The sequence below is a fragment of the Micromys minutus genome (assembly GCF_963924665.1).
Source record: "Micromys minutus genome assembly, chromosome: 33".
In the NCBI taxonomy this organism is placed as follows: Eukaryota; Metazoa; Chordata; class Mammalia; order Rodentia; family Muridae; genus Micromys; species Micromys minutus.
The window spans coordinates 2,171,090-2,197,976 of record NC_137968.1 but is presented as its reverse complement, the minus strand read 5'-3'; the positions used below and the strand labels follow the sequence as shown (position 1 = coordinate 2,197,976).

Genomic DNA, 26,887 nt, shown 5'->3' with positions numbered 1-26,887 from the left:
CATGAAACAGCCTTTTTCTTCATGAAATGTTTGCCAAGGAAGTTTGTTTACAATCACTACCATCTTGGGTAAATTAAGACATCAGGAAGTCAAAAAGGTGGTAGCTAAGGTGTCTTTCAGCTACAGGTACATATCCTATAATTTCCCTGGTGACTTTCACACCGCCCTGTTACTCAGTGACCCAGTGTCTTCTCTCAGCTCTCAGCACAAAACAGAGCAGGGAAACGGAGTCTCTGCTGCGAGAGGCTCAGCCTAACTTGCTGTAAAGAATGGACCAAGATCTGACGGGAAGCCATCTACAAGGGCTCTGGACCTGACGTGTTCTGAAGCACATACGGATGTGGCCTAAGCATTTTGTAACAGCAAATAGGACTGAAAGTGTGTGTTTCACAAGCACTACCACATGATGAGTAACGACAGCCGTGTCGACGTTACGAGTTACCTGGTGGTAAGTCCGGGTCTGGAGGAACAGCCTGCTGAATTCTTCGGGGTTTGATGGATGATTTTGTGTTCTCAGCAGTGCTACGGTTGGTGGGATTAGAACCACAGCTTTCATGGTCGTCCTATTTTTATTTTAAAGGAAAAAGAAACACTGATCACATTCAAGGGCCAGGACATGTTAGTCAGCGTAGGAATTATGAATACTAAAAGTGAGGCTTGTTTAGCTATGAGAGTCTATGTAGCCAATTTTCAAATTTTGCATTTGCAAACGGCACTTAACAGACAACAGGAGGACTGCAGATCCAGCCCACACCTAACAGGCCAAACGAGGTGCTGCACAGACCTGAACCCCGGCACAGAGCAAAGAAGAGACTAAAGGATCAACGGTGCTTCATGACAACTCAGACAAAAGCTACAAGTTCAGCAAGAAACCATCAAAGAACAAGGTGGCTTGAGGGAGAGTGTGCAATTGTCCTCCTATGTATACACCAGGCACGCACTATCTTACAGTTCCATTCGTTAGCTGGTACCAAAACAAATGACCTGACAATAACCAAAGAATTCTTATGTATGGCTTTACAAAACTACATAACTATTAATAGAAATTAGTTAATTTCTAAGGATTTCCATAACCAAACATAAAATAAAAGGAATTAATGTCCAGCTCTTTAGCTTATATTCTAATTATTTAATGTCAAAATTCTTACAATTTTTGCATCTGATTTAACAATGCTTACTAAATTGTTACTGGTATTAGATATAAAGTTTACACTGGTTTGATATGGATATTGTCAAAACCTAAGTTGCATATTTTTATTTATCTCTCCATTTATAACATGTAAATAAGCATTAATCTTATGTCCTAAATCAACAGTTACATAATTGTCATATGCCTTAATTAGTGGACTAATTTCCTAAGATAAATTAGTTAGAATGCCTATCCTGAATGATTTCAAAACTCTATCAAAAACATATATAACTAGTTCCATGCAGTATTTTTTCATTATTTTTTTTAAGTAACAGTAAGAAGACAAAGTCATTCCATTTGAGAAAACATGATAAGTTGGACATTAAAATTTACTGCAGGGCTGGAGAGATGACTCAGCAATTAACAGCATTGGGCTGTTAGGCCAGAACCCCCATCACCACCCCCACCACCACCCCTCCACCACCCCCCAACACTCCACCCCAGCTCATCCCCTCTCTGTCCTCCTCCCCCTACCCAGCACACACAGAGAAAACTCCAGACTAAGGTCATCACTCCACATCTCCACGTTTCCAGCAACCCACCAAGAGTGCCCCCAGCTCACTTGTTGACCACGTATGGTCACAATCCCAGCCTCTAGCTGGCATGTCACCACTCCTCACCTAATCGCTAACAAAACCCGAGTGACTTCACTGACCTCTACCTCTAAACCTACCTTTATCTACTTTTAATCTGGTCTACTCTGGCCTGTATCTGCATCACCAAGAGAAATGCCCTATCAGGCTGCTTTTGAGAGGACCTGAGCTCAATTCCCAACACCCACACATCTGCTCACATCTGCTGTAATTCCAGGTACAAAGGATCCAACACCCTCTTGTGACGTCTAGGGAACCAGGCATGCATGTGGTACACAGATATACGTGCAGGAAAAAAATCCATACACATATAATTAAAATAAGTAAATCTCAAAAATTTATATAAAACAAAACTTCAGGGCTGGATATATGGCTCCATGGGTAAAACACTTGCCACACACATTTGAAGACAAGAGTTTACATTCCCAGCAGCTACTAAAAAGCCAGACATGGCAGTCCACCTTTTCCCAGTGCTCAGGAGGCAGGAGAATCACCAGGTGGCTGTGGAGACTAGCAGACTCATCAAGCCCCAAGTTTAGCAAGAGACCTTGCTTCAGTAAATAAACTAGAGTAGCAACGGAACACACTTGGCATTAACATCTGGACTCCACACACATGTGCTCGTGCATGTGTACACACACACACACACACACACACACACCCCAAGCACCTACCCACACATGAGCCACACACATAATACAAATATGTATAACACACACATACATGCAATAAATCCTTATTCAATAACACAAGAGAAATATTCCCCAATAAAAGATGATTCTTTTACAATACAGAATAACTTCAGATACTAGTGACAGATTAGGGAAAATATTGTCTGAAACTTCATATACACAAAAGCCAAAATACTGAACATCATAAACAAAGGTAATCTGCAAACACTTGATCATTTTAAGATCATAATTCCACTGTTTCATTCCACAAAACAACTCCATAAATGAGTCTTTACAATGGCATCTTCTGTTACCTGGGGTTATGCTTCTGACCTCAAATTCTTGAAGACTACTACTATGACCAAACCTAACTATAATTACCCTTAGTTCAAAAAATGAATTCAAAATGTCCAGTTAGATACTTCTGCACAATATTAACATTTAAAGCACATTATTAATTTTTGAAACGTACTTGCCTCAAAAGCCCAGAAGTAAAACACGTACATTAAGGACATGTGAAAAAAATCTTACATGAACGGCCAAAACTAGCATAATTATGAAAATATTTAACACTGAAACCATCTGAAATCATAACCTGCATCAGATTGCAGTGATGTCATAGTAAACATTCTAGCCAAAAGCCACTCAATGCCACCACAGTCCCGTAAATCTGGTGTACACAGAAAGCAAACATTTTAAAGCAAAAGAAAGAAGTTACTTTTATCTTCATGTTACCAGAAGCAAAGGGGAATATGGCAGACTAAATATGAGTTCCCACTGAGTTTAACACGCGCACACACACACACACTGTTAATAAAGCTTCTCTAGAGAACTACATTGTTATTGCTGGAAAGACTAAAACAAACTTAATACACTTACAATAAACTTGAAATTTTAGTGTGTATACAAATGAGCATTAACCATGGAACTCAAAGAAATATGTTATGAAACAAGCATTACCAAATGTGTGAATACTTCTTTCTTTTCTGTAGTTAAGAAACTGTGACTATATATATATTATAATTAGGTAAGAACCATTTTGGTCATTTGAATTTGTTTTGACTTCAATTATATTTTTAAATATCTCAATTACAAGTGGGGTTTTAGACAAACCTGCCCAGTCTAATTAAATACAAATGAAGCAGAACATAAGGCATGGAATAAATTACTATACAGTAGAACTAGAATTACTTCCATCGTTAATTTAAATTTATCTTGTAGTTTTTTTCACCAGGAGGAATCTCTATGGAATATTAGAAATTGTTATACATTGTAAACCTCCAACTTCACATAAAGGAAACCATGTTCTCAAAAATACTTGTCAGAATATTCAAGATAACATTTAACCCCAAAACACTACATTCTATCTCTCTTATTTTGGGTCTCAATTTTTCCAAAATGTCTGGAAAGCATACTTCACTGCAAAAGAATGTTTTCTCTTGAGGATCACATATTTCTGACAATACTGCCCTTTGCTCCTCATTAGACAAGCAAGAAAATATTTCTTCCCAACAGAGGGAAAGAGACAAGCACTGAACCATTACTCTCATCTGACAGGCCTCAGCTCTAGGTAGCAGACTGTATCACTGGCCTTTACGGCTCTAGTCGACTACAGCTTGAACCATCAATTAGCCAATTTCACAAAGATAAGGCTGAAGACAAACCTTACAGTAGTTAACCGGGATCACAGTAAGAACAGTAACAAAGTAAGGTGAGAGAGAGAGAGAGAGAGAGAGAGAGAGAGAGAGAGAGAGAGAGAGAGAGAGAGAGAGAGAGAAGCTGAGCGGTGGGGTGAAGGTGTGCGCTGTGCTTCCGGGCACCAGTCTCGGAGCACAACAGGATGGGGACTCCAGCAGCTCCAATCCTGAGGCCCTGTGAAGATCCTGGAAATAAACTAACACATGACTCAAACATTCACCTCCACCCTCTCAGATCCTAAGGAATCTCAGTGAGCACTACAACCCCTTAGGAGCCTGAGAGCAGACTCGAACTCCAGTATGTGCTTGGGAAGAGAAAACAGAAGCAGGGAATAGAATTTCCTAAGCCTCGTAACAAACGGGATCGTTGGAGCTGAGAGACAGCTCTGAAGTGAAGAGCGCTCGCAGCTCTTTCAGAGAACAAGAGTTCAGTGCCCCACACACTGAAAACAGAGTCAAACTTCATTCGTGTGGTGATATTTAAGCATCCCTTGCTGTGGGATGGTACAGCCTACAGTGGGGTGGCCTGCCCACATCAATCCATCATGAAAATGACCGCAGAGAGACCCCCACAGGTCCATCTGTTGGAGGCACTCCTCAACGCATGCCTTTCCCAGGTGATGCTAGCTGAGTTGACAAAAACCGCACAACTGCCTGTTGTGCACACAGATGACCTCATTTCAGACCCCAGCACCCACATAACAGCTGGGCAGAAGTACACATTACAGCCCCAGGGCTGCGGAGCAAAGACAGGCAGATCTCTGGCTGGACACAACAGCCAAAATTGACAAGCTTTAGGTTCAGAGAAGATTGTCTCGCCTCAAATAAAGTGGAAGCATTCCAGGAATAGAAACAACGTCATCTCTGACCTCAAAAACACAAGCACAAATGAGAGCACATGCACACACTCACATACTCACACAAGGAATTATTAAACATTAACAACCATAAATGAGTGCACCTAAATACAAATATACATGCACACACACACACTCACACAGTTCCCTTCCCCATTACTCTTATGCCATCCCTGCCCCAAAGGAACCATCTGTGTTTTATGCCCGAATTCAACTCTCTCCCAGTGACTGACTCTCCTACATTCTCAGGATCCAAAAGACAGTGGAACATGATCTGACTTCAATGTCCGTTCTAGCTTTGAAAATGGTGCTGATGAGGCCCACTAATTTCAGACTTGAGAAACAGATGTGACGTGGATCCCGGATGTCAGGTGAAGCAGACCAGCAAGAGGAAGTGTGGTGCTCGGGGAGTCTAAGCAGGACTCACGGGCACTGGCATCGCCAGCCTAGCAGCGACTCACTGGTCTCCAGTCACTGAGGGAGGCAGAGCAGAACTTCTGGCTTTCTGGCTGGTTCTGGCTCCTGCTGGCTCATGCAGACTTGAGGCCTGGCTGTGTGGGATGAATTGTGCAGCCACTGTTGATTCATGTTTGGTGACACTCTCTGAACTAGACTGTTAGTATCCTGACAACGGAGACCGGAATCGCCCCAAGGAACTAGTTCTAAGCAGGTCACATCCCCTTGTCCTATGTACCATCTTTCTCCACTACCTTCGGATGGTAGGCTAGAAAGGGGGCTCAAACATTTATTAAAGTGAGAATTTTAAAAATCTAAGCTTACAAAGATGTTTGATCATGAATTGGATCTGAAAACATTTCTTCTTAAACTCCATGCTATCTATCCTGGGGATGGGGTGAGTTTTCCTAAAGAATGTAATTTTAAGTAAAATATCAGAAGTTAAAGGGCATTTCCAGAAAGTGTATCATACCCACAAATATGACTATAGAGGAAAGGAGATCAGATAAAGATTCAGGATTTGTCTAAATAAGTCCCGGTATTTTAAACATTGGGTTTCCAATTCAAAGAAAAGTATTTGTTCTTCTGATAAGCTGGCTGAGTAACCAAATGGAACACTGAAGGAAAAGAAATGCTAGCAACGACGGAATTTTGAGCAAGGCTCAGGTGGTGGGTGAGAATGAAAATGATCCAGAGGTAGTCAGGGGTGGTGGGAGAAGGAGATGACTCATCACTTATAAATGGCGCCCAAGCAGGACCCGAAGCCCTAAATTCCAGGAGGGTGAGCGAGTGCTGTGCTTCCATGGGCCTCTTCTTTATGAAGCAAAGTGTGTAAAGATTGCCATAAAGGACAAACAAGTGAAGTACTTTATCCACTACAGTGGCTGGAATAAAAATTGGGATGAATGGGTGCCAGAAAGCAGAGTACTCAAATACATGGACACCAATTTGCAGACACAGCAAGAACTTCAAAAGGCCAATCAGGAACAATATGCAGAGTGCAGGATGAGAGGCCTGCTCCAGGGAAGAAGACATCTGGTCTGCAACAGAAAAACGTTGAAGTGAAAACAAAAAAGAACAAGCAGAAAACACCTGGAAATGGAGATGGTGGCAGTACCAGTGAGACCCCTCAGCCTCCTAGGAAGAAGAGAGCCCGGGTAGATCCTACAGTTGACAATGAAGAAACATTTATGAACAGAGTTGAAGTTAAAGTGAAGATTCCTGAAGAGCTGAAACCATGGCTTGTGGATGACTGGGACTTAATCTCCAGACAAAAGCAGCTTTTTTATCTTCCTGCCAAGCAGAATGTGGATTCCATTTTGGAGGATTATGCAAATTATAAGAAGTCTCCAGGAAATACAGATAATAAGGAGTATGCTGTTAATGAGGTTGTGCCAGGGATAAAAGAGTACTTCAATGTAATGTTGGGCACTCAGCTACTCTACAAATTTGAGAGACCACAGTATGCTGAAATTCTGGCTGATCACCCCGATGTACCCATGTCCCTGGTGTATGGAGCTTCACATTTACTGAGATTATTTGTGAGAATTGGAGAGATGTTGGCCTATACACCTCTAGATAAGAAAAGCCTTGCTCTATTACTGAACTATCTACATGATTTCCTCAAGTACCTGGTGAAGAATTCTGCAACTTTGTTCAGTGCCAGTAATTATGAAGTGGCTCCTCCCCAGTACCATCGGAAAGCCGTGTGAGGGGTGTGCTCTCTGTCTTTTGTGCTTAGGTCTCTGTAAACGTTTTTGTTCTTAGTCCTTCTCTTGTACAAATGATATACTCTGAAGACCATTAGTGTATAACAGAGTTGATGCTTGTTTCTGTTTAAACAGAGAAAAGGAGTTTCTACCAGTGTATCAGTGATAGACAGCAGAAAGACATGTTGAAGAGTGTTTGCCTAGTTGACGAAGCTGCTTCTGAATGCTGCTGGTTCTGTTCCTTTGACACTACGCACTTTTATACTATGCTCTGATTCCAAATGCCAAAGGTTCACTTCAGTGTATATAACAGAACACTCATTCATCTGTGCTCTTTTTTTTTTTTTTTTAATGGTGCTTAAAGAGCCAATCCTTTGCAAGTCATCCATGTTGTTCCTTAGCATTTTATCTTTGCTCAATTGTTAAAGAATGGTGACTTGTTTTCATGGTTTTTGTATCTGTGTCTAATGCACATTTTAACATGACAGACGCAATGCATCCTGTAACTACAGTTTTATGGAGAAGTCAATCTTGTAGGAGTTGTTTTTCAGATCTTCAATAAATTTTTTCTTTAAATTTCAAAGAGAAAAAGAAAAGAAGAAAATGATCCAGAGGTTACCAGAAATAGAGGATGCAATGGCCACACAAGACGGCGACATGGATGGTGGGGCCCCACGTCTCCTAAGGATGTGCAGCTAGGGATTAACTGGGGATGTCAATTCCATGACTGACAGGCCTTCACTGTAAGGACCTTTCACTGTTTTTCTCTGCCTGTGCCTCTCCACCCCCTTGGGGATAACATGACCCCTTCACAAGGGTCACTAAGACCATTGGAAAACACAGATATTCACATAACAATTCATAACAGCAGCAAAATTACAGTTACAAAGTAGCAGTAAAAATGTTATGGTTGGGGTCATCACAGCATGAGGAACTTTATTAAAGAGTTGAAGCATTAGGAAGGCTGAGAGCCACTGGTCCAAGCTGTTAGGAGGAGCCACTTAACTGACATGTATCTAACCCAGCCAGGTACAAAGAAGGCTCCACCAATGAAGCAGTCCCTTCTCTGACAATCGCTGTTCTAAGTACTCCACAATCACTCTGAGGAAAACCCCTCCAACCTCCAGGACCCTGAAAGGTGTCTGCAGCCATGTCCACACTGAAGGCCTTGCTCTAGTCAACACGCAGGCTTAGGAAGGCACCAAGTATGACACCTCAGTAACTCTAGTCGGCCCTGCTCGACCTTCAGTTTTTCTCTCTCAGGTCAGAAGCAGAAGCCCTTCATCAGAGACTAAGAAAGAGAGCTTGTGATGTAGACACCAAGTGAGGCTTATAACTGATTCGTGATCCAAGCTTGTCAATGGTGAATACGTACAGCTCGTGATAAAGCTGGAAACTGTACACATGAGAAGGCCATGCATGACTGTTAGAAACTGACAGGGTGATAAAACCCCATTTGTCTCCATTTGGAGGAGCGGGCCTGATTTCAAAAAAGGGCCATAAGGCACCAGCTTCAAGAATAGACCATAAGTCCCAGAAACGAAGGCATGACATATCTTATCTCAGAATGGGCCGTCTGCACTGGACAGCTGTCTCATCACATGGTCAAACATACATGACATAGCAATGTAGTCCACTGATCACCTGTGACCCCCAGAACCCACCAATCAATGTCCCCCTAGTCCACTCTAAGAAAGTCTGCATGCCTTTGCAGGGGGTCCCCATTTCAAAGGTTGACTGCACCCCCACCCCACCCCCATGCTAGCTCTTTGTTTTTACATACTATTTGAGTCTGGGGTCTTCAGTGATTTTCAGACCCTTACAAAATGAAATCCGAGGACAAGCATGGCACACTCTGTCTTTAGCTATCTAAGCAAACATTCTGTCTTATCTGCAGGCTGTTTCTGTCTTGTTGGAATAGCGAGGCTTCTCAAATAAATGCATCCTATTTCCACCCCACACACATGTACGTCCCCCAAATAAGGCTTCTCCTAGTTTATTCCTATGGTCTTTAGTGCCCTCTCTTGCACTCACTTCCCCCAGTGTGTGTTCGCGCATGTGAGTGTGGTGCCTTCTGTACAGAGGGCACTGGATTCCTGAAGTCATAGTCAGTCCATACAGAACTGATGATGGGAACTGAACTCAGGTCCTCCACAAATGCTCCTAACTGCTTAGTCCTCCTTCCAGGCCCACTAAACACTTTCCTGTGTCACAGGCAGAAGGGACGACCTAGGAACAGCAAGGAAAGGCATGTCTGTTTTCAGCCTAGAGTCACGGCAACACCAACAGTGAAGGAGGTGGCTGAGAACACAAGACACTGCAGAGGCCGACAACAAACCACCGAGAGCCGCAGTCCTGGACACAGGTAAAAGTCCAGAGACTATAGGTTAGGAGCCCACTGTCTTGACGACCAAAGCACTGGAACAACTGGCTGTTCTTGACACCCAAACTAAGAGCTGTAACACTAGCTACTAGGTGCATCCAAAACAGCACAACACGCCTCTGACAAACTTAAAAGTTATTAGTGTATGGCCCCAAAAGCCAAAATCCTAAGCCTCTTTTAGAACTAAGAACTATGAGACCCTGGGTAAGTCATAGTAAGATCAGTCTATAAGTTTCTGACACTCAAGAGCTTGGGGAAGCCAACATAAAGAAAGGTGTTTCTTGCCTATTTGTGATTTCCATCTGAAAATGCTAAGCCAGCTATCTGTACAAGCAGAAGCAGTTACCAAGCTCTCTGTATGAATGAAAACAATAAAAAAGCCCCAGTTCTTAAAAAGGATTGGCAAAACTGAACAAAAAGAATGTCAGGGGAAAAGAAGGTCCAATAGTTTGGATGAGCAAGTCTGGCATCACCAAGAAACTTGTCATAGTCACCGTCGGTGAAGTCAAGATGTGTGCACGTGTGCGTGCATGTACAGAGATCAAAACCTTAAAACCTAGTCTAGGGTTAGTTACATGGATACCATAGTCTCTGTTAATCTAACATTTAAATCATGTCTTGTCATAATATTAATATAACATACACAGTGACGTGTCAATAAAGTATCAACTCAACAAAGATGTGTTTTAATAATATGCTTAGAATCATCAATATAGAAATTCCTATGGTATTTTATACTTATGGAATTAAATGACATTTTAAAAACAAGACTTTTGCTGTACAAAAGACAGACTCTTAATGCTCCAGGTCTGCAAACCACACAAGCTCTGCCACTTGTACCCAGCTGAGCTGCTGAAGTGTGAGCTCACCCACGGCAGCGACCAGGGAAGAGCGGCCAGGCTCCTCTTAGACCCCCGTTTACAAAACAAGCCATAGGCTCAGGACGGCTCTGACGGTGACCAGTACCGAGTCATCTGTCTTTCCATTTCAAATGTTCAAAATAGCTACTGTTGTAGCAGAAGACCTTTTGTAATGTACTGATTTCATTTTATTACCCAGGAAAAACCTCAGAGCACAGATAAGCACACGGAGCTTATGAGAGACTCTGTAAGAGCAGATGGGAGGGTCAAGCCTCCTGTGACCAATGACGCACAGCAGGACTTCTCTTCCTTAGCTGTGTCCGGTATGGGCAAAGGCTTACCGAGACAGAGACAAGGCAGAGTCAGCTAAAACTCAGGCAGAGCCCAGTGCACTGAGTACATCTGTGACAGCAACGGTTGGAGGCTCCACTGCAGGGTGTGCCCTTCACTCAAGCCTGGGCTAAGAGGTTATACGCTGAGTTCCAAGACAGCCATGGCAACCAGTAACGATAACCATGGCAACCAGTAACGACAGTGACTCAAGACAAAAGCTACTATAAATATATCTAGAAAGAAGATATCTAGAAAGCCTAGCGTCTGAAACTCTGTGTCCTAAACATACAGGTGAGTCAGAGTAAAACCTGTTCACCATCTGGCCAACATCCTCAGACCAAAGAGTAACAGAGGAAAGAGATGAGAACGCAGACAAAAAAATCATAGGCATCTAGTAATCGTGCACAATTTCAAGAAAGAAATCAAGAGTCTAGGAAGCTAGCTGGGAGTTAGCATCTGTTTAACATTCTGAAGGCTCAGAAATGGATTCTCAACACAATCATCAATCTATAACACAAATGCAGAATGCCTAGTATGAAAGTAGAAAAACATGTATTTTGGGTAAATTTTCAATCAAACACAAAATTATTCTCTCAACAGAATTATGGAAAGCAACTGGTCCACTAAAGACTTTAAATGAAGTAAAATCAGAAACGTCAAAAAATATATTATAAAACTATTAGCAGCCATAAAATTTATACATTTTCAGATAATAATGATTCATTTCTTTTTTGTTTTTAAATGAAGACGACTTTGGTTCCTAAAGAAGAGCTCCTAAAAGCAAAAGCGTAATTTTAACTAAGTTCTTGTTTGATTTAAGGAATCCTTATTTCGTAGTTAGCAATTCTCTAACATTTACTCTAGACCACCATATAGACTCATATTTTAAGCAATGTTAAGAAAAGGCATAAATAACCTTTTTAACTCTTGTAAGAGAAAATGTATGCTAAGGAATGAAAATTAAATACTTAACTTATTTTTGAGAGTAGATATTCTCCAAAAGTTTCAGATTTATCTCACATGAATATAAGAGATGAACAGGAAGCAGCACATGAAAAACCCTAGGCTGTCATTTGTACTACAGACTCGGTGTGCACAGCTCTGCCTGCAGACTCAGTGTGCACAGCTCTGCCTGCAGACTCAGTGTGCACAGCCTCTTGGTTCTGCCTCCTCATCTTCCTCACCAAGACAGACTGTGTTCTCTAAAATGGAAACTTTGTTCCTAAAGCTGCTTTGTCAAGAATTTTGTTGCAGCAATGAAATAAATATATAATAGAAATATGTTTTTCTTTTAGAAACATATTTACAATAAAATTTAATTTTTAAACATTTTAGAATAAGATTAAAAATAACTAATAATAACATAATTTTGCTAGACATGGTGGCACATGCTGTGACCACAACAAGAAGTACAAGAGTTAGAGGTCATTCTAAGCCACATAGTCAAGAGTTTAGCCTCTGCTAAATGAGACCCTGTACCAAAAACAAATTAGAATTATACCATACCAAAATGGCAAGTATCATTATTCTTGCTCTTTGAAATTATTTTTAAGCAAAAGAGGATATCTAAACACTATCTAATATCTACAAACACTGTACAACCATCAAAGTTCACTGAATTATTACTGACTAACAGGTACCATATAATACATGAATATTCTGGGAAAAAAATTCCATGTCCTACAGAGTTCATGACTCTAACAAGAATGGCGTGTAATTTAAAACATGAATTGTCCATTTAAAATCTTTCCATTTAGTATTTCCACACCGCAACTGGGCACTAACAGGATTCAAAGAAAGGTAGATCAGAAATAAAGGAGGATGATTATAACTCTCTGGAATATAAAAGACATTAGTTTAAAAGCACATGAAATAACAACAATCTGAAGAAAGAACACACAGGGCCTAGTGTGGGCTTTTGAAACCACAAAGCCCACCCCCAGTGACACACTTCCTCCAACAAGACCATACCCCCTAGTCCTTCTCAAATAGTGCCACTCCCTGGTGACTACGCATTCAAATAATAGGGGTCTATAGAGGCCATTTTATTCAAACCATCGCAACAGTACTAAATGATAAAATTAATCATAAACAAATGTTAACTTTTCTTTAAAAACTTCAATGTGCAATGCTATTGTGGCCCTGGGAGTGGTCCTACTTGGAGGTATGGCCTTGTTGGAGGAAGAGCAGTGACTGTGGGGTGGGCTTTGAGGGCCAATGCTTGTCCAGGAAAGTCTTCTCTTTGCCTTTGGAATAAGATGTAGAATTCTCAGCTCCTCTAGTGCCGTGCCTGCCTGGATGTTGCCATGATGATAATAAACTAAACCTCAGAGCCTGTAAGCCAGCCCCAATTAAATGTTGCCCTTTTTAAGAGTTGCCTTGGTCATGGTGTCTCTTCACAGCAGTAAAACCCCAACTGAGACAAATACCTGCTACAATGGTTTAATAAAATATCCCTCATAGGTCAGATGTTTGAACATTTGGTCCCCAGTTGGAGAGACTCTTTATGTGTGCTGTCCACTTGCCATCCCACCACAACTCCTGACCGCCATGCTTCCACTGTGCCTTTCTGGCCTCTTATGCATTTGGAACTACAAGGTAAAATAAACTTTCTCTCCCAGAAGATGCTCTTGGTCGTGGTGTCTTATCACAGCAAAAGAAAGCAGCCCGGACACCTATCTTCTGTATTATTCTTCAGTGAAAATAATTACTGATTATGTGAACTTGGTAAGTCTTTTTTAACTCATTGTTTTAAAAATCCCAGCTCACAATGCCATAACTCACATCATTTCATCCCTTGAATTTCTTTGCTCTCTTCTATAATCCATTTCCACATCTCCGGAGCCGCTGGCTTAGTTCCATAAGCTCCCTGTCATTTCTCTGTAAAACTTAAACTAACTAAAGAATGGAATGTTCTCTGCAATCATTTCCTTCCTCCTGTGAATCACCAGTTTACTTCCTATTTAACGATGGAATCGAGCTACTTACCAACTTAAACTCAGTGGCGCAAACAGACAAAGGCATGGTCACTGACTGTACATTTAAAAGAGGACTAGAAGCCAGCCTTCAATCCCTGCACTCGGGGACAGAGGCAGGTAAATTTGTGGAGCTCAAGACCAGCCTGGTCTACACGGGCCATCCAGAGCTATAAAGTAAAACCCTGTCTTAGAAACAGAAAGGAGAAAAGAGGGAGGAAAGGGAGGCGGGGCACAATAAGTAGTACTTTATGTATATTTTACTAAAACACAAAATAATCAAGACATTTTATAAAGTTATAGAAATAGCCAAAAATAACATGAAATATGTTAAACATCATCAGTTACTATGAAAATACTAATCAAAAACACATACAATATCACTCATACTCACCTGTTATTAAATAAAAGGAAAATAACTGGTTTCATAAATATAAGCAAATAGTAACGAATTCTTGAATATTACAAGTGAAAACATAAAATAAGGTTATTACAGCAAAGAGTTTGGCAAACCATCCAAATGTTAAACAAAGAATTACCACATGGACCCAAAAACACCTCCCAAGGGTTATACCCAAAAGAAATGTAGGCTGATGATCTTCAGAAGCTTGTACATAAAATCCGTAATCACATCATTCTTCTTAACAACCAAGAAGAGAAAAGAAAAAAACCTCGTGTCTATATCCATGAAACAAAAATGAATACATTGTATTGTGTGTTATACAATGTTATGCAGCCATGAAAACAAAGTGCTCATAATCTGTATTAACTAATTACTACAAATTTGGTGACAAGAAAAGCAAATTATAAAAGAATGTACTTAACTGGGCTTATGGTTTCAAAGGGTTAAAGTCTATGGACATCATAGTGGGAAATGTGACAGCAGACAGGCAGGCGGGACACTGAAGAAGCAGATGAGAGCTCACATCTGGGTCCCTCCAAACAGGAGGCAAAAAGCACACAGGAATGGGAAGAGGTTTTTGAAGCCTCAAAGCCTTGACACACCTCCTCCAACAAGACCACCTCTCCTAATCCTTCCAAAACAGTTCCACCAACTGGGAACCAAGGGTTCAAACACATGGCTCTACGGAAGCCACTCTCATTTAAACTACCACATACTCTACAACTTAAATGGACCTCTCAAAAACTTCTTACTAAGCAAAAGATGCTAGACATGAATGTATCATAGTATATTACTTTTATATAACATACTAGAATATACAAACCCAGAGATAGAAAGCAGATTAGAACAAGCATCAGCAGGTACAGAGCATTTTAGTGAGGTTATAAAAGGTCTTAAAACTAGACTGTGCTGGAGGTTGCAAAAGATTATGAATAAGATAACCCTTTACTAAGTATAATAATGCTACTATCTATTGGATTCATCTTTAATGGGTAGTTGTATATTAATTTTACATTTCACTTGTATGCTTCTTGGAACACTTGTGTGAAGCTACACAGAAAAGGAAATTAGCACTGTAAACATGACAGCAGCGCATCACTTAAGCCAACAGAAATGAAAGACAGCTACTAGAGGGAGGCACTGAGAGAGCTGCAGCAGAGGGAGGAGGGTAAGGTCAAGAGCACGGCCACAGACCAATGAAAGGGAACAGAATAAAGATTACGGTGTTAAGAACAAAGACTTGTGATGCTGCAGCATTTCAGGATGTCAGTGAAATAACCCAAGATGAACAACAACCAAAAGCTGTGAAACAAAAGTTTTCCGCCAGGATAAGAGAGAGACACCACAAATTAGTACTTAGTAGCAACAACAACAGAAGCACAGAAGGACTTAGCTAGAGGCTGATCAGTTGCTTGTCCCACACAAGAACAAGGGCCTGAGTTCAGATCCCAGCATTCCTGTAAAAGGGCTTTTAAAACTTGAAATAAGCAAGCTACAGACAGAAATTAGATTGCGTTGCCCTCATTACCAAACAGATCATTAGCCTGCACCAGCTGAAATGAGAAAGCCAATAAAGGATAATTCCACAACCCAAATCAGTTCCTCATAGCATTTAAGAATGCAAGAAAAATGAGAAAAACATCACGTAACTCCAAATACTAAGGCGGGTTTATAACTGCATATATTAACAACAACAACAAAAAGTATATTAGTTCTTTAGTGCACTATTTTGGAGCTGTGATATAGGTTCAAAGGATTTCTTCAACCTTAATAATAGTTAATTCTGTAGACAGTTTTACAAGTGATTGCATTTTTGAAGTTTAAAGATTTTAAATGTGAGGAAGTCTAGTGGTACAAGCTGTTAATCCCAGCACTTAGGAAGGCTGAGACAGGTGGATCTCTGAGAGTTCAAGACCAACCTGCTCTACACAGCAAGTTCTAATCAGGGCTACATAGTGTTATCCTATCCCAAACAAACAAAAAGTTTTAAACACTTACTTTGTAGGTGGCACAAAAATCAGAGTTAAGTTTCAGACACAAATCATGTAAGCTATTATATGTTGTTTTAGTTCTTGAGTTTTGTGTTCATGGGACTTTATTAGATTAGTGTTTCTAATATGTCATAAATCAAATTCTTATGTAATGCCCAAAAGGAGAAAAAAGATAGGTCAAATTAACGAGTCCAAAGGATTGACAGGTAGGGACAATGACTGACACAGAAGTGACTCTTGGAGTAAACAGGGAAGATTTAAATGAATTACTAATGAAGTTTCTAAATATCAAAAAGTTTTGAGGGACCCACAGAGTAATCTTCATCCTACCTAGGACAACTTGTTCACTCTCACATCCCACATGTTTGTAAGCATGCCGGGTGGCAGTGGAGGTGCACGCCTGTGACCCCGCCCAGCACTTTGGAGGAAGAGGCAGGCAGATCTGGGACAGCCAGGACTACACGGAGAAACCCTGTCCTAAAAGCCAACAAAGAAAAGTCTTGTCAGTACAATGGCTCACAAATACACGTCAGGGCAGATAGTTACAACCCTGTCTGCTGTGAATCACTGCAAGTCCGTCTCCCTCAGTGGCCTTTGCTGAGAACAAAAATGCACTGAGCGAGACTTTCAGGTCCCTGCCCACTGAGCAATCAATAAACGTTAGGAATCCAGCCAGACCCCCTAGCAAAGCTCGAAACAGTGTCTGCCCGTCCCTCGTGCCCGTCCCTCGGCTGAGGTTCATTCAGCTCATGGTGGGACTTCAGTACTGAGGGCTCCAGCCACGCCACCCACTGCTGCTTCCTGCCATTTCCCAGCTCTTCTGCTGTGTGAAGCTCATTGACGTGGAGCCCTTCAGTTGTACACACTCAGGATTTCTTACCTTTATTACAGACTATGAGTCAAAGCTTGAAGCCTGAAGACAGTTTTAACATATCGTGAGAATGTCACTTCAATTATGATTTTGTCAAACTTTAGTTCCAATGACTAGCATAAACCTGTGTGTCATTCTCCAGAGGTATATAATGCTAAATAATTTGTCCAAATGTCAAATGATACTTTCAAAATTTCATTCTCCCCCAAAACTTTACGCATCTGTATGACAGTTGACCCTTTGCCATACAAACCACAAAATGCAAACGGCAGATACTGTACAAGGAGGGACTCTGAACCTCCGGCAGGAGCCATCCACGTGGCCCAGTATCAGACACTACTGACAGACACACTGCACTGCGTGTGCTACACATCTGATTCCACAGCACCTGCAACTAGCTGTGACCTGTCACTTCTAAAAGGTGTGTCTAACAGGAGCTCTGGCCTTGAAGCTTGTTTTCCCACTGAAAAAGTAGTGAGAGTAATTTTCTTTGTTTTAATGTAGAACACCACACAGGTGGTCTAACCAAGCCCAGATTTTTTTTTAAAAAATTAAAATCAAGTAACAGATGATTGGTCAAGGACTATTAATTATCAAATATAACTATAAGAGGAAAGTAGGTGGCAACATAACTAGCTACAGATTTATAAATAAATCTCAAATACTACAAGCTCACAAAGTAAATTTTTGGGAGAATGTAACATTGGCCTGTTATTCCAAGAATCACAGTATTTAAGTGAGAATGGGTAATACAGATCTGAAATCAAAGATTACATAGATAGAGAGGTAGATAGACAGACAGACAGACAGATAGATAGATAGAATAGAAAATAGATTTAATAGTTCATAAATAACCCTAATTTCACAGAAATTAAAGCTCTGTTTAAGGTACACTGAAATCGCCTGTACTTATAAAATGGCATTTCACCCAGGCCTGTCAACTCTCTTAGTTTGGAAAGCAGTCAGGCAACTGTAGAGCAAGTGTGCCCAAGCTAAGTCCCAGCACAAAGCAGACTGAGGCAGGAGGGACATCCAGGCCAATCATGCCTACAGAGCAAGCCCCTGTCTCAGAGAACCATGTGGTACAGAACAGTGTGCTGAGGAAGCAGCAAGGAAACTGGATGGCACGCTCACCACGTTAGTGCAGGGCAAGTGGGCACTGCACGTTTTGTTTTCCACAGAAGTCTGGTATTCTAACCTAGTTCCTCCCTAAATCCATAGATCTTGGGCTGGTATTGCTTAAAGCAAATACTGTAACTTTGCAAAAGTCTTTAACAGACACAATATGTAGACAGACAGACTGACAGACTTTGAACAACAAGACAGCTCAACGGGTAAGAGTGTCTGCCACCAGATCTAATCTCCTGAGTTCAATCCCTGGGACTCACAGGTGGAGAGAATCAATTCCCACAAGTTGTCCTTTGGCCTCCATGTGTATATAGCACACATCACCACAAACAAATGGGTAAACTTAATCTAACAAATGTAACTCACAAGAAACATGATTCTGAAAACAAACCTTCAAAACCAACAATGAAATTTGGTATAAAATAAAGATGCATCTTTATCTTTCCAAAATTGATCAATTGTCTGTCTGATCTAGATATGTCATGTAAGTAAAAATTCATATACAGTGTTTTAGTTTTTACCAAGTTTGGTGCGCCTCACTGAGAATGGGGATTGTTCAGTCCTCTCATTTATTCTGGATTAGGTCGTGAGAAATGTACACAATCCCTAGTACAAAAGGCTAACTTGTGAGATTTGTATAAAAACACCCTATAGACACTTTATCCAAATTTAAAAACACTTTTTGTAAATCATGTTACTTTCATAGACATGTAGAAAGTAAGTTTATTAAATTTATGTGACAGTTGACATCCCCCCAAAGCTAAGATATGTCAGATTAGATTACCATGGAAAGTAATAATATTAACAACTAGGCTCTGCAGTTTCTTACCTGTACTCCATCTTTAAGTTTCAAGATGCATTCCATTGTATTGATGGTAATCACCACAGGTTCGGAGCCCAATTTTGTCCATGGTACATGAATTCTCAGTTCATGAATATGGCCACTTAAAAATGTGAATGGTAATTTCAGTTCCTTAAAACACAAAATATTAAAACGAAGTCAGTAAATACTTGTGTTTTTATTCTCATATAGAAGCTCATTTCTTAAAGAAAAATAAATTTAAAAAAAATACAAGGGTATTACTTCTACTCAAAATTACAAAAAACTTGTTAAACTACATGTAATAATAAAGTATTTCTTAAATGTGCTCTACAAGTCACACTTAAAGAGTTATCTAAATTCTCCACACTTCAGTTCCTACTCTGCCTAATAGGAACAGCCGACCATCGGACGCACACTACAGGGTTATAAATGTCGGTGTAGCAGCAATCACAAGAGCTAACAGCAAGATCTGAGCTATTCCTCATGACATTCTTCTTATATCTCTGACAATATAGCCCAAAAAGTCCTAAAACAAGTAGGAAAAGAGGCTTACTTGGAAACAGGAAACGAGACAGACTGACCTGACAAACAAAACCATCACAACCTTCTTCGCTGCACCTAGTTAGATATTTAACCTCCATACGTGGTCATCTTTTGAAATGCTTCCAATGGCTGTCCACTACTATTAGGCAAAAGTTTAAAAAGGAAACATAAACTGAACCAAAAATCACTTTATATTAATCTCATTTATAGACATGATTTTTTTGACAACTCAAAAACTGTATCTGCTACATCTGTATAATACTGAGGCTATTTATAAATTTAATAAAAACTACAAAACATTGTTTTTTGTCTGTGTACTTGTTTCAGTAATATAATAAAAATGCTGCAAAACATGGGCAATAGCCGTGGAACCATCCAACAGACTCAAGTGTCCTCCTCTGGCCTCTGCACACACCCGTGCAAAGACTCAAATGCACATATACCTGATACACATGTCACACACACACATACACACTGACACACACACATATATACACACATATACACACACATACATACACACACACTGACACACACACATATACACATACATACACACATACATACACACACATATACACACACATACACACACACATATACACACATACACACACATACACACACATACACACAAACATACACACACACATACACACAAATACATACACACACACTGACACACACACATACACACACATACATATACATACACACACATACACACACACACTCACTGCCACACCAAATAAGTCAGAAAAAGTCAAAGAGGACTCCTAATTGTGATGAAGAACATTAATTCATGAAGATTAGATAAGATGTGCAAGAAGAGAGCCACAAAACACATAAGACAAAATCTAGCAAAATTGAAAAAGAAAAAGACACTTCAAAAATAATAGCAGGAGCTGAAAAAATGGCTCAGTGGTTAAGAACACTTGAACCTGGAGAGCCAGGTTCAATTCCCAGCATCTACAGGGCAGCTCACAATCAAATTTAACACCAGGGATCTGACACCTTCTTTGACTTCCAAGGGCAAGAAGCACATACATGGTACACAGACATACATGCACACAAAACACTTATACACCTAAAATACAATTAGAAAAACAAAAATAGAAAATAATGGTGGACAGTAGACAAGACGGCTCAGCAGGTGAGGGAAGTTGTCCAGCCAAGCCTGACGACCCATCACATCCGCTCCACATTATGTTAAGAGCTTCTAGCCAATGCAAAAATAAAACTAGAAGCTATAAGCTTCTAGTTAGTGTGTTAGATAGTATCTAACACACTATATATTCATTTACTAAAACCACTGGCTTAAAGATATAAAACCACCATTACTTATAATGTTAGACGGTGTATATAGTCAATCAATCTGAAGAAACCTACCAGAAAAATGTTCAACAATTAAAAATAAATAAATAAAGGTTTCTTCATCGATAGGAACAGCCCTAAGCACAAAGAGAAATGGGGACTAGGGTATAGGTTAGTCATAGAACACAGGCTTAGTGCATGTGAGCTCCCGGATTCAATACCCAGAGCCAAAAGTAACATAAAATAAATTCCCAAACAGCAATTAGGAAAGGTAAATATTCACATTCTCAAAGAAAAAGAGAGAGAAAATTTACAAAAGATATCCATATGACCAGCCAATACATATTAGAAATATTCTAATAAGACACAATACTACATCACTACACATCCATCAGAAAGTCAAGATTTAAAGCAACAAATATACCAAGTAGGAGAAAAATTGGGAAATATTTAAAACCATAAATAAGACTGTAAATGAATACACTCTGCTAAAAACTATTAGCAATGCATATTGAAACCAGACATGCCTACCTCCTAGATATATTTTAGGGAAACTAATGCTTAAGTATCTAAAAATGCACACAGGAGGATGTTCATAGACACATAAAAGCCAACAATATAAACAAGCAAAAGTTCTACTGATAGAACAGATAAACTGTGACGTCTTAATGCAACACAATGAACAAGCTGCTGCTGACTCAGCACTATGGGTTCATCAAGGCATTAGGAGGAGGAAGAGAAGAAAGCAACAGTAGCTGCTAGACAGAAATCACTTCAATTTAGCTGAGGCTCAAGAATAGGTTGAAACAAACAAACACCTTCTTGAATCTAACTGCTATGCATGTAGCTCAGCAGCAGAACGCCTGCCCAGCATACACGCAGTCCTAAGTTCAGTCCTTCATCTGACTGACACCAAAGTGCAGAAATGAGACCAGCAGTGCCTCGGGAGTGCGGCGTGGTGGACACACAGGTGCATCTTGTAGGGTTTTAGGGACACCCCCTGCCTTCATCCTGTTGGTGAATTCACAGGTACATCCACACTTAAAGCTCAACCATCATACTTAGGGTTTAACAGGAAATATTAAAGACATCCAGTAACGGCTGCGGAAGGCTGGGGAAGGGGCTGGTTTTCTTAGTACTTTGTCTGTATCATCCAACAAGAGTACACTATGCAAAGTATTGACAGCCATGAGATCAACCCTCCCTTATCTGCGTCCTACAGAGCAGCTGCTCTCTGGCTCCCCCAACAATGTGTACCCTCAAGCATCACAGAAGTCCTTGGCACATGTTACTGACAAATGTGGCAAATGAACCGATGAGAATGTGAACTTTGAAGTAACAGTTACTTGCATCAATCATTTCGATGAGAAAAAAAAGAAGCCTAAAAAGTGATTAAGAAAGATGTTTCCAATTTTACCATCCTTCTCAATCTGTGTCTACTCAATCTCTGAGGATCCATGAGTAATGTCATTTTTCCTGGTAAAAGGAACAGAACTTCCCTCTACATGAGTGTGCCCTCCTGTCTTTCATACTCTTCCACTGACCCAAAAGGAGAACAAGAATGTGATGTTTTCCAGCTTCCTATGACACTGTAAGAATGAGCATATTTGGCAATGCTTGAGAACTGAGTAAACAGGCTGAAAATTCCTGCTAACAAAAACAACAGAAATGGTTTTCTATCAGCCAAAAAAAAAAAAAAAAAAAAGCTTGAGAATCCTAATAGAATAAGCCCTTATGAGGCAAAAAGCCTTGTTTTTTTTTTCAAAACACACTAACAGGTAATCCATTCAAAGCATAGTACGCAGGCTAAAAGCCTACCAAGACGAAGATGTTCCGATGACAGCTGTACAGCTTACCTGTTCCAGAACATCTAACTTTAACTCGAGTTTGCTGAGAACCACGTCCCCACCCCATAGTGAAAACTGGAGATCCGAAGGCTTCAAGTTCTTGATATAGCGATTCACATAACTCATTAAAATCGGAGTTACGTACGACTCCAGCATCTTCAAAATTAGGCGTCAACGTCAGATCCTGAAATGAAAGGGTATTTTCTGAGTGACAGACTCGGCGGGCAACTTCTCGGGAAGCCTGGCAAGGCCGATAGGCGGACGCTGGCTTCTCCCGGTCCGGCCGCGACCTCCCCGCGAACTGCGCGCCTCACCTGACCCGCAGCAAAGAGGCTGGAGGCGACGCGGGAGGAGAGCGCGGCCCCTTCACTGTCGCCCTCGCGCAGCCCAGCCCGCGGCGGCCGACTCCCGGAACGCAGGCGGATCTCCGGCCATAGAACCGCGGCTGGCGTCGGGCCCGCTCCTAGGTAAACACGCCACAGAGCGGCGGCGTGCGCTCCTCCTCCGGGTACCTGGAGGCCGCCGCGGACGCGCCGCACGCGTTCCGCGCCACTTCCGGCTGTGCCCGCGTCGCGGTCCGTCGGGTTTCCGCGGCGGGAGCGACGACCCCCGCGTCGGCCTGGTACCTGCTCCGGCTTGGCTCGGCCGGGATCCCTGCTGCCACCGCTCTGGGTTTGGAACAACCTCTGCGAAGCGCTAGGTGCGGGGGGCGGACCGGTAAAGCGGGGACACCGGGGATCCGGAAGTGGCGCTGCGGGGAGAGGCGATGGCCGAACCGTGCACTAGTGCGGCCCGGGAGGCTGGAAGAGCGGAGAGTCGGAGCCGGCCGAACGCAGGGCGAGGGGAGGTGGGAGAAATAGGCTTCGCTCTTCAAGCCCAGAAAACTGAGAAGCGGCTGTTGCCCGGAGCTGCTAAAGGAACCGGGAAAAGGAACCGGGCTTCAGTGGGGTGGAGGTAAAAGACAGGTGGGAGGAGCCAAGTAAGGCGGAAGATTTAAATTTACCGCCGGAGTTTGTTTGCGAGGCCGGGAACGTGGACTTGGGAGACGCAGTTGACATCGGAGGTGTACAGCTTGAAAAAAGGAGCTTAAACCGGACTGCACAGAACCTCGTTCCCAAAGCTCAGAGGTGAAATAGTCTCTAGGTACCGTGCGCGGGTGCGTGGAATGGAGTGGACTGACTACCATCTATTAATAGGGAGCTCCCCAAAAAAGCTGAGGGAATGTGAAGAACGTAAGCCCTGGTAAGGAATAAATTCCGTTTTAAGGGCCAGTGTGGAATATGTTACGATGAAATAGATGTACACATACTTAATCGTAGTCACTTGTGGGCTAACAGCAAAAACTCAAGCACCTACTTAGAAGATAATAGACTGAGTGGAAGGTAACAGCCCAGGATATGCTGCCTTTTTTTTTTTTTTAAACCAGCTTCTCTTAACTTTGAGTAACTTTTAAAGAAAACAGTGTCTTGAAAATAGTCTTCCTTTATAGGCTGTTCAGTATCCACTCATGCCTAAAATTTTGAAATTAAAAAAAAGTACTGTTTCTTGAGAGAGTTGGTGATTGCTATAGAAAATGGTATTTCTGAGAATGCCAAAGTTCATTTTAATAGTGAAATAATGCATTAGATGTCACATGCAGAAAAAGTAGGAAGCAATTGCTAATTCACAGCAGCTGCTTCCTCAAAGGCCTTAATAAATAACCATGTAATGTGAGTGTTATGAAAGCCTAATTAGCAAAATAAACATTTTTCTTGTTACCTGAAACACTTTAACAGCAACTAGGTTAAAGCCGTGGCTGAGAAGTTTTAATGTTTAAAAAATATTCCCGTAAATATAGAGATGTGTGACAATCTAATAGAACACTATCAGGGTGATGCCAGGATTCTTAAAATCCGTAGCAATGGATGTTTTAGCAAAAAATTATATGTAGAGTGCTAAGCATGCAGTTTTTCTCTTATAAACAGAAAAGGGTGCCACATGCCTAGTCCACGAACATTATCTGGGCATGGCTTGTTTGTTATATTAAAAAATTAGTCATTTCCAACCCATGTTCAATTGAGTGTTTGTTATATAATCAGTTAAAATAAGTTTAATTCCTTCATATTAATATTGTTTGTCAAATGAGTAGACTTTCCCAAAGACCCTCTATTCTCACATCTTTTCTAATGCAATTCACAGAAAATATTTTTGAAGTCTCTTGTGAAAGACTATGCGGCAAATTGGGTAGATGGTAATTCTACAGAAGTTAAGTCTCAATGTAGATCTGAACAGGATGCTTAGCAGAAACTTTCTCACCATTAAATATACTATTAGCTGTACAATTTTTGTAGACATATGTTAGCAAATTGAGAAAGTTCTTTTGCAAGCTCGTCTCTCTCTCTCTCTCTCTCTCTCTCTCTCTCTCTCTCTCTGTGTGTGTGTGTGTGTGTGTGTGTGTGTGTGTGTGTGTGTGTGTTTCATGCATTAGGTGGATTACCTCCAAAGAAGGGGAAGTAGAAGCAGGAAAGGAATTCAGAGTACTATCATCAAATCCACAATGTTTTATCTTAAAATACTTTACTTGAGATCAGTGTTTCTCAGCCTCTGCAGTATACTTCAGAAATTATGTCCAGGGACAATAAAACAGCTCAGCCAGCAAGGCACTTGCCGCCATGCCTGACAGTCGTAGCTGGATCCTGGAGGTGACATGGTTACAAGAGACGGTTGACTGCTACAGCTCTTCCCTGGCCTCAGACATGCACTCACGTATACACATAAATGTCATAAAATAGTTGTAATTATGTTCCACTGTCCATAAGGTCTGTGAGCACTTGGCTATCTGAGTCTTCACTGTCCTCAGCACTCTTCCCTTCAAAGGTCCAGCAGAAAGGCCCACTGAGCTTTCAACACTCAGTATCTCTGCTAGCCCGGACTTCCAAAGTCCTTCCACAGTCCTCTCTAAAACACGGTTAGATTTAGCACAGCAATTCCAACTGGCTTAGGGTTACAATTACTGTGATGAAATACCATGACCAAAGCAAGTTGAGGAGGAAATGGCTAATTTGGCCTACACTTCCATATCACTGTTCATCATAGAAGTCAGGACAGGAACTCAAACAAAGAAGGGACCATTAATCAAAAATTAAGAACTGCTCTGCAGGGTTGCCTACAGCCCGATCTTACAGAGGCACTTTCCCAATTGATGTTCCTCCTCTCGTATGACTTAGATGTGTGTCAGGTTAACATAAAGCTATCCAGTACAGTGACTAATGTTTGAGGGCCAGCCCATGGGGCCATCACTGGGCTAGTTAGGGGTCCTGGGTTTGGTAAGAAAGTATACCGAGTAAAGAGTAAGAAGCAAGCCAGTGAGCTGCACCCTTCAGTGGTCTCTGCCTCAGTTCCTGACTATAGTTCCTGCCCTGATTGAGTTCCTGACTTCACTGATGAACAGCAATGTGGAAACATAAACCAAATAAACCCTCTCCTCCCCAAGTTGCTTTTGGTCATTGTGTTTTATCACAACAATCGTAACCCTAACTAAGACACACATTGAATTTTTAAAATAAAATATTTTTCTACAGAACTTAGCTTGTCATTTGCAGTGATCTTAAAATATCTCCACAAATTTGTTAATAGCAGCAAATTCAGAAGATGGAACCTGAATCATCTTTGAGTATTGCATGTATTTAGTGACTCATTCCTAAAAACGACACTGTGACAGAAATGGCAGTGTGTGTGACTCTCTCAAGTTAGATGTGAGAGGTACTGTCCATATGGTAGGATTGGCTCTGAAGGAAGCCAGCTTGTGATACTCAGGCTGTACAATGGGAAAGGCCCCATAGTAAGAAACAGCCTCTGTGCTTGAGATCTTGTTCTTCAGATGCTGAACCTCTCTCTAGCTGTGCTTGGCCACCTCAGAAAAGATCCTGAGCCTGAACGTCCTCTTTATCCTAGCCAGGGAGAGTGCCCCTAAATTCAAGAACTACATTAGAAACTGTGAGATAGTAAATATTTGGCTTTCACCTATATTTTGGCAGATTTACAAGATTTCTCTGTACGGCCATGGCTGTTCTGGAACTCACTGTGTAGACAGGCCATGAACTCAGAGTTCTCCCTTATACAGTATTTCAAGGGCTACTGCTTCCTCGGGTGAGATAAACCCTGGAGAATCTGAGGATTCAAACTTGGGACTTTAGTGGTGCCCTCCCAGACATCCCATGCCAAGTCACAGGATCCTGTTCTTCACTGACCGGTACCCCAACTTT

General features: G+C 41.3%; 1 protein-coding gene and 1 pseudogene across 2 annotated transcripts in view; one reads left to right on the top strand and one right to left on the bottom strand.

The window, feature by feature from the left end:
- Nucleotides 1-23,096, bottom strand: part of VPS13B (vacuolar protein sorting 13 homolog B) — a 425,975-nt gene extending 402,879 nt beyond the window's left edge. The window contains exons 1-4 of the mRNA XM_080909429.1: nucleotides 22,958-23,096; nucleotides 22,653-22,827; nucleotides 18,946-19,089; nucleotides 443-563 (exon numbers count right to left, since the gene is read on the bottom strand). Coding sequence (XP_080765555.1) covers nucleotides 443-563; nucleotides 18,946-19,089; nucleotides 22,653-22,799 — 412 coding nt within the window. The 5' untranslated portion in view covers nucleotides 22,800-22,827; nucleotides 22,958-23,096. The remainder of the gene's footprint in view (nucleotides 1-442; nucleotides 564-18,945; nucleotides 19,090-22,652; nucleotides 22,828-22,957) is intronic.
- On the top strand, nucleotides 6,204-7,175 carry LOC308414169 (mortality factor 4-like protein 1; annotated as a pseudogene). The gene has a single exon. The product of its transcript is annotated as a mortality factor 4-like protein 1 (transcript).
- Nucleotides 23,097-26,887: the final 3,791 nt, after the last annotated feature.